General features: G+C 31.0%; 1 protein-coding gene across 1 annotated transcript; it reads right to left on the reverse strand.

The window, feature by feature from the left end:
- Positions 1-4,640: 4,640 nt before the first annotated feature.
- On the reverse strand, positions 4,641-8,287 carry LOC126699404 (probable transcription factor At5g61620). The gene is made up of 5 exons (XM_050397175.1): positions 7,757-8,287; positions 6,515-6,726; positions 6,374-6,439; positions 6,062-6,181; positions 4,641-4,967 (listed from the first exon to the last, which is right to left on the reverse strand). Exons 1-5 carry the CDS (start codon positions 8,031-8,033, stop codon positions 4,791-4,793), a joined length of 852 nt encoding a protein of 283 aa, XP_050253132.1. The 5' UTR covers positions 8,034-8,287; the 3' UTR covers positions 4,641-4,790.
- Between the last annotated feature and the right edge of the window lie 947 nt (positions 8,288-9,234).

Here is a 9,234-nt window from a genome sequence, read left to right on the forward strand (position 1 = left end):
TAGTCTGATAATATTTCGATTAGCTTACTGATGGAATGAGAAAATATTGAAATTAGGGGTGGCAAATGGGTGGGCATAATTGGGTTGGGTATATAAAACTCATTTAATTAATTGCTTCTGACCCAAATCCAACCCAACCCACTCAATTACCGAATTGTCAAAATTACCAAAATGTCACTAAAGTGAAAATGACCAAAGTAATCTATTATTCCCAATTCACTTTTTTTTTTTTTTTTTTCCTAATTGACATAAAGCAATCAAATTTCTATTAAAAACAAAATAATTACTAATTACTAAACCAATTAAGCAATAAATCGAAACAATTTGTCAATTCTCATTCACCATTACCATTAATTAAATACACTTCATAAAACACTGTTATACCTAATCAGCTGTTTTTTTTTTTTTTTTTTTTTTTTTTTTCAGTTTTAGCTAAGTAATCAATAATCACTAAAATTGAAGCAAAATGATCCATATGACGAAGCAGCTTGATCTCACGTAGAGTCCTCTTCGCATGGATCTTGTTATCGAACACATTTGCAATCTTCTTCAATGCCATGTGCTCATTCTTCTCCGAATTCAAAGCTGAGCTGAACCAAAAAAACAAAATTGAAGAAATCAAACAAAGAAAGAGAGACAGAGAAATAGAGACCAAACGATGCCGTAAATGCCTTTGCCGATTGGTAGAATGGGAGGCTTATACTTAGTAGTGACTTTGAAGATGTTACCAAAGATATTGTACTGAATAAACCTCCCTCCATGACTCAACGTCGTCGATATGTTCTCCGTTGTTGTCGTCGTCGTCAACATTGGCATCATCGAGTTCTAAGAAAATGAGGGAAAATTAAATCCCTCGTGAAAGCCTTAAACCTGAGGGTTGGGTTTCTTTTTTTTCTTTTTCTTTTTTTTCTTTTTTTGGCGAAGGGCTCGGTTAAATTTGGGTATATTGTTTTTGGGTTAAATGGGTTTTTAGTTAAAACCCAATAATTATTGGATCTAATTGAGTTGATGCCCATTTAACCCAACTAATAATTGGGTAGATTTGGGTTTAATTAGAGTGGGTGGGTTTGAGTGGACAAATGAGTTTGGGCTTACTTTGCTACCCTTAATTGACCCACCCTACTCCCCCCATTTTTTTTCTCCCTTTCTTCTAGCAGGGCATGTTTACGGCCTTCTCCTTTTGTTTTACTTTTCAAGCAATGTGCTTTTGCCAAATTTGTTAAATATCATGAACCCTCAATTCTAGACGACTTTTTGAACAGGATAGGAAATGCTTGGCTATAGTTGTAGTGAACAGGATAGGAAACCCTTGGCTATAGTTGTAGAAGTATATTAAGAATAGCATAACCTAGCAAGAGTTTTATAGTTCAACCGGCACCTTTTGGTGTTTTCAATGGCTCTCTCTTTGCAATTGTTGAACGAATAAAGAATAGCATAACCTAATGCTAATCTTAATTATGATGAGAAATGCTTTAAAAATGAATTGCATACAATGTTGGTTAAAAAAAAAGAGGGAGGCAACAGTGTTGTTAAAAAGAGAGAAATTTGTAGTCCTAAGAGGCAAAATAAAAAATGTAGTCAATTTTATATAAATTTCGAGGCAAAAATGGCCATATACTACTATTTGGGAAAATATTTATAGATCTACATCTGTTTGCGAAATATTTAGCAATCTATCACTTTTTTGAAACTCGATTTCGAGAAAATTGAGTTTTTCATAGTACTTGAGTTCCATGAACTTGAGTACTATGAAAAACTCAATTTTCACAAAATCGAGTTTCAAAAAAGTGGTAGATTGCTAAATATTTCACAAATAGTGGTAGATTGCATTATATTTTTTTTAAAAAAAGTGGTATTTGGCCATTTTGGCCTAAATTTCGATTAATCTTTACACGGAAAAAGTTGAATTAAAGTTTCAATTTTATACAGTGCCTCTCTATCTACTCATGATGACATTTCTAAAAGTTTGCAAGTTGTGAATAGGAGGTTCGATTCAGTTAGGCAATGCATCGAATATATGGTATTAAATTGCTAATTCCAATATTCTCTAGCGGGGGGTGTCTCTATGATCATGCACAAGGGGTGAGTCATAATGGTTGCCCCCGCTCTTATTTGTTCATCAAAAAAATAAAAAGGCTAAATGGAAGCGAAAGTGCATAGTTCTTCTGTTGTGCTTCAAACTTTTGTTTTTTTAGTCATTTTGGTCATATGAGAAAGGGCATAGATATCATAGAGAAAATTAAGAGAATCCAGATTGAACATCCGGATTAATAATAAATATGGAAATCGGATGTTAACTATTCCATTTCTTTTTAGAAGGGAAAAAAAATTGAAATCTAGACGTTTGACATCTAGTTTTGGTTAGAAGAAAAAAGATTTGAAAAGGTAAGGAATCCAGATCTTTTAAAGAGGTAGATTTTCCAATAGAAGATTACTTTCTACTCAAAATATGGCACTTGATGCAATTGTTACGAGTGGCTAAGATTTAAAATTGCAAAAAGCAACTTTAAATTCAACCATTGAATAAATAAATAAAATGTAAAAAGGTAAGTTTAGTGAAAAAAATATTGTGAGAGAGAGGAAGTTAATTGTATGGTGCAATTGAACTCAATCTCTTTTTTAAGATTCACATTTAATGACTAACAAAATATGAAATTTAAAATTTATTAGACTAATTATTATTATTATGAGTAATGTTACAATCACAAACTATTTTACAATATTTTTACAAAATATTTATGTAGCCAACATCTTATTGGTTTTCATCTAAACTTACCATTAATATCATTTTTTTCATTTGTCAATAATCACCCACCACATAAGTAATTTGTAAAATATTTTATAAAATAGTTTGTAAGAGATCTAAGGTTCAATATCAGTCTACACTCAAAATCGATTGATGTCTTGGTTTAATGATAAAAAGTTATCATTAGGAGTAGACGTTATAAGTTGAAACTCTTTCAAATTTTTTTTTCATAATTGAAGAATATATTCCTTTGCTTCTCAAAAGGGGGAAAAACTGCATTTAATTTATACAAGTTCTGAAATTGCAACATATTTTTTCTACTTTTATTCTAGAAAATATTTGTGCATCTCTCCTATCTCATAACTGAACATAAACAGGGAAACTCATGAATTAGAAACCATACTGTGACGATATAAAACATATATGCTCTCACTGTGGAACTATTTGGAAACTGTTTGAATCTTTGTCATATTTTTTCTACTCTTAGGACTAGACCTGAATTACAACGATAATAATTTATTTTATTTCTTTAGTTGGGTAGACAGTGGAGAGAGGGGAGGGGAAGGTGCTATAAAATTATTGAATGTCATTTTTTACTTTCTACCTATAATATATGTTATACTAGTTAATTTTACAAAAAAAAGTTTTTCAAAATTATAATTGATAAAATTCTTTTTAAGATTGACACTTGCATAAAGAATACCTAAGATGAATATGATTTATAAAATATATTTTAACCTTGTACTCTTCCTTTCATACATCTAGGTTTGGTTTAGAAGAAAAAAGATTTAAAAAGGAAAGGAATCCAGATCTTTTAAAGAGGTAGATTTCGCAATTGAAGAAGATCACTTTCTACTCAAAAGATGTATTCTTTTCTTACTTGAGAATCACATTTAATGAACCAACAAATATGAAATTTAAAATTTATTAGACAGCTTATTATTATCATCATCAATGGGATATTAGGCTACTTATTAATGAGGCTTTGACTGAAATGGCTCCCTTTTGTTTTCCATTTAACCCTCTTAAATCATAATTAAAGAATATATCCTCTTTTTTCTCCACAAAAAAGAAAAGAAAAGAAAAACTGCAGTCAATTTATACAAATTCTGAAATTACTACTGATTTTTTCAACTCTTAGGACTAGATTTTTTTTTTATTTTTTTTTTTATATATAAGATAAAAATTTTACTTTAACCTAATCTAAGTATATATATGTGTGTCAGACTCCCTTTTGAAGATTTGAACCCGGCCCTTAGCCCCCATACCCCACTTGTGGAGTAATCACTGCACTAAAGGTGCATGGTAGCACTCTTAGGACTAGATCTGAATTGCAACAATAATGATTTTTTTTTTTTTTTTTTTAGATGAATAGATAGTGGGGAGGGGGAGGTGCTATAAAATTATGGACTGTAATTTTTTACTTTATACTTATAATATATGTTATACTAGTTAATTCTACAAAAAAAAAAAAAAAAAGTTTTTTAAAATTAGAATTGATAAAATTATTTTTAAGATGGAGACCTACATAAAGGAAATCTAAAATGAATATGGTTTATAAAAAATATTTTACTCTTGTACTCTTCTTTTCCTATCCCTAAGGTGAATCAGACAAAGTTTCAACAAAAAAAAAAAGGGTGAACTAGACAGAGAATGCAATCACTAGAATTGACACCTACACAAAGAAAATGATGTAGGGCATATTTGTAGCGAACTTGCAGACTGAAATAATCAGCAATGGATCAAAAATTGGTGGTTTTGGCAAAACTTTATTGATTAGGAAAAATATATGAAGCCAGATGGGTTATATATCTTAAGGCTCAATTGCAAGGAATAAATTGCCTTCACATTGTTCTAACTCTAGACTTCAGCTGATAATTCAAAAAATCAAAAATTAAGCTTCAACTCATCAAAAATTTTCATGTTAGTCTAATAGCTCAGGATGTCTGAGATGATAAGTTTTGGCTTGGTGGGGTTTTGAGTTTTGAGTTTGTCCAATTTTAAGCTCAACAGCATCTCTTGCAATTGATGAAGCTATGAGGCCTTAATGCGATAGACTGTGAGGGAAAGACTTTGGTGAAGGAATACCAGATGGATGGGTCATAACAGGAGCACAAGTACCAAAATTCCTCTGGGTTCCAGGCAGCCAAGAATAGGATGGAAAACTTTGTCTAGCAAAATTCACTGTTGGGATGAACTGTTCATTGCCAGGCATTCCCACCTGGTGAGACAAGTAAAATCATCATAAAACAATTGGTTTGGTGCTTAGGCTAGGAGAAATATTCAAAATAAAAAGGAAATTTTTTTATAAAAAAAATCAGGGAAACATAAGGAAATTCATAGTTCTTATATCCTAAGACTTGCAAGTATTCAGATTTAGTGGTGAATGAAAAGTGACAAAATAAAATTCCATGCAAGAAATGTATTTTGTAACAAGCTATCTGTGAATGTTGGAAACATCTGAGGCTGCAATGGAGACAAAGATCAAGGATAAGTCCTAGTCACCATAGAATTCAACATGCTGTTTGTGGAAATTTAGAGAACAGTGATGCAACATCAATTTGGCAGTGATTTATCATGAATATATGCATATTCCCCCAGGCTCTAGTGCATAAAGAAAGGTTACAAATTTCCAATTATATGACATTAGTTCTAATGAAGGAAAGCATAGAAGATCCCTAAGATTACAACACTTATTTATTTATTTTCTTTATTTATTTTTTTGTGTTTTGCTAAACAAGATTACATTACAGCACTGTGAAATAATATTCCAATCTTGGCAACTACGTACCACTCAAAACATGTCACATGATATACTAATTCCATATCTAAAACGAAACACCAAAAACACTTCAAACATTGTGGTCATGTTGTGTGATTGGCAAGACAGTGTAAAAGGAAAATGATTTCAGTAAAGGTACATCCCCAGTTAGGCCATTAAAAACTATTCCAGTGGCCATAATTAAGCAATCATGTTTCCTTGAGAACCCTTCATATTAATCCCTCTCTAAAATCCTTATAAAGAAATTTTTTAAAAAAAGTCACTTCAAGACATTGAATCTCTGTTGTTATAAATAGTGTACATGGAATGGTTTACTTCCTTACAAGGTTCAATGCATTTACAAGTTGCATTTAAAGATCATTAAACAGATTTGATTTTTTAGCTTAATAGTTCATATAGTTTTTATCCAATTATCCAATAGTACAGATAAAACACTCACAATGCTGTGAACTTAAAATCAGTATTTTTACTACCATATGAAATATCAACTCAACAAATAAAAAGTGGCAAATGTCAAATATATTGTTGCTTACCATGGATGGACACCAAGAGTAATTTGGAGCACCAGAGATTAGGGGTGACATTTGAGCAGATGGTGGAATATCGATACAGACATGCGGGAATCGATTCACATTCTGAACTGCAGCAGTAGCCTATAACATTCAAAAAAGCCATTAAAGACTTCTAAATTCCAACAACTCAGATACAAGTATTAGTTATACTCATTGATCTATGGACGTTTTTTACCTCTAGTTGGCTCTCATTAATATTCACCAAGTTAACAACTGTATTTTAACTTACTGTTTTGCATTATATTTGAATAAACTTGAGGTGTATGGACTTACCTCTGATGACCTTTCACCATCACTTTTCTTTGTTTGTGAAACTGGGGAATCCTCAGGAGTTATTTCCTGTAAGTCCATGATTCTAGTCATATCTATGAAATGAGAGAGAGAAAGAGGGAGAGAAGGAGAGAGATGTATTACATATTCATTCAGAGACAAGTCGAACACACTTGGTCTACGTTTCTTCTTATCAATTGCAGCCTGTCTCAGAAAATATTTCTGTGCATGACTAGCAACCTGAGATGGGGACCTGGTGGTCACAAACTTCTTTGAAATTCCTCTCCAATCACCTTTCCCAAGCTTCTTCAAACCTGCTAGAAATACAACGTGCTCCTCCTCAGTCCATGGCGTCCCTGAACAAACAAACAAACAGCAACGTCTTTTTAGCAAACACCAAATGGACACAATATTGTATGATCTTAAAAAGAAAATGACAAAGTTTAACTCCAAACATTTAGAGCTGATGGTTACGACACCCACTAAAAAAAATTAACATAATTATATATTTTGAAAATCTGACTATTAAATTACATATTTTTTATATTTTTAATATGTATGTCAAATTTTGTTACAATCTAATATTGTTTACTATTTAATCCATAAAATTACTTTTTAAGCATAAAGAAAATATAATTTAATGGTGGATTTGTCAAATCTCACATTAAAAAGTCATTGACTTTAAACATGATTGTAGTTGAACTTTGTCCAAAAGAAATATAAGAATCTGAAGAGATCAGTCATTGTGCTATTAGTAATAATAATTTAGGAATACAAATTAGTAATATTTTTAATCATTGGATGTTTTGATAAATGCTATAAAAAAAAAAATTTAAAAAGTCTTCACAAATCAGTATGGAAAGCATATTCTCGCGTAGGGTTCAAAAAATCCCAGAAATCTCCTTCTAAATTATAGAGTGCAAATTACCACAATAGATACAAAAGGCAAAAAAAAAAAAAAAAAAAATCCACCATCTAAAATTATAAATTATACTATCATACATCAATTAAATAGATTTTACTGAAGATCCATTAATCCAACAAATCCAAATAAATAAAAAGGAAAAACTGTGATAAATTCCATCAGAATTAATTAAAACTTAAAGTAGTAAATTCTTGTTTTGATGAAAGGAAGTAATAATAATCGTAATTAACAAGCAAATATATAGATTGCAGAACCCTAATCTGTAAAACTGGGAAAAAAAAAGGTGAAATATAATGATCCAAACAAACAGATCCCATGTACACAAATCACAACATGTTATGAATCAAAACTCATCCCAATACACACAAGAACACAAAAACATAGAAGTAGTAATAATAATAACAAAAGCAACAACACTGATATATAAAGCAAATCTGACATATATATGTATACATGCATACCCTTCTTTCTCTCACGATCAACAGCCTTGCGTTGAACAATACCATCGGAGAGATACCCAGTATTAGCTTCATCATCATTGATCTTTTTGGAGCTCAGATTTCCCGTGCTAAAACTCTTTTTCATAGAATCATCAACAATTTTTGGCAAATACACACCAAAAATCTTCACGCTATTATTGCCATTGGCAATATTATTATTATTATTATTATTGCACGTCCTAGAGTTGTGCCCATTGACCCCACAATGGGAGCACTTTCTTGCAGATTCTCTCACCATTGTTCTCTCTTCCAAAAGAGAGCCCTACAGAATGAAAGAAATCTGTATCTCTGGCCGTGCAAGGACGTGCCGCCTAAAGATTACATATATATATATATATATATATATACACACACAATATTGTTTTCTGATTTCCTTGTACGTACTACCCTTGTTTGTCAATGCTACTGCTTTTTTCCATATTTTTCTTAGCCACGTATGTTTGAAAAATTCTGTGATTCGTCTTTCCCAGAAGAGATAGATTTTCCCTCTTGCGTGTGGGAGAATGTGATGAGTATATAGTCTAACTTACCAAACAAAATAGAGAGACTATATATAGGTTTGTGAATTGTAACGATATTTAAAAAGTTTTTTTTATTACTTTTTTTATGAAATAATATTTAAAAAGTGAGACTATAGAAAAGAGTGATGTTTTTTAAGTCAATGAATAATGGACACTTATGTATTTGTTAAGAGTTTTGTAAATTAATTGGTACTTTTTAATGTTTTAACGAAACGACCAGAATTCAAATCATTTCTCACATAACTATCAAATTATAAATATATATTTTTTTTAAATAGACACTTAGTTTATATGTAAGTTCTTATTGTGATGCATCATATGTGAGATCAAAACATTCGTATGAAGGATATACATATTTTTTCAAAATATATATATATATATATATATATATATATATATATATATACTACATTGAGGAAATATGTTTTTAGTAAGATAATCAAATTGGAGTATATCACTCTAGAATAAAGGGACAATTCCTTTAACCTGAAATTGACAACTGCAGTGTCTGCCACGTGATCACAAAGTGACACGAGGCCAATAACCGCACCCAAGGCCAGGCTTAATACCAAATTTGCCAATGGTAAACGTCACCATGGCCAGTCTTATCTCCAAATTTGGCAATGGCAACTGTTTCATAAAGAAAGCCAAAAAAAGAGTTGACGCGTCCATCTCCTACCATTTCTTACATGCGAAGAAATCTCTAGTTCATAAAGAGTTATTATAAACTTTCACTAGTGTGAACGAATAAAAATTAGATATGTTTAGAGTTTTGTAGTTTAACTGACACTTCATTCTGTTTCCAATAGAGATATTTAAAATTCAAAGCTCTCTCTCCAACTTTCGAATTATTAAAAATAAATAAATAAATAAAACACATGAGAAGTTGTAATTAGTGAATAACTCTGAATGGAACAA

Source organism: Quercus robur, chromosome 9 (genome assembly GCF_932294415.1).
Source record: "Quercus robur chromosome 9, dhQueRobu3.1, whole genome shotgun sequence".
In the NCBI taxonomy this organism is placed as follows: domain Eukaryota; kingdom Viridiplantae; phylum Streptophyta; class Magnoliopsida; order Fagales; family Fagaceae; genus Quercus; species Quercus robur.

Coding starts and splice junctions, on each gene's coding strand:
- LOC126699404 (XM_050397175.1), bottom strand. CDS start 8,033: ATGGTGAGAGAATCTGCAAGAAAGTGCTCCCATTGTGGGGTCAATGGG. Junction 6,727..7,756: donor TGATCGTGAGAGAAAGAAGG/GTATGCATGTAT, acceptor TTGTTTGTTCAG/GGACGCCATGGACTGAGGAG. Junction 6,182..6,373: donor ATGGTGAAAGGTCATCAGAG/GTAAGTCCATAC, acceptor TGAATGTTATAG/GCTACTGCTGCAGTTCAGAA.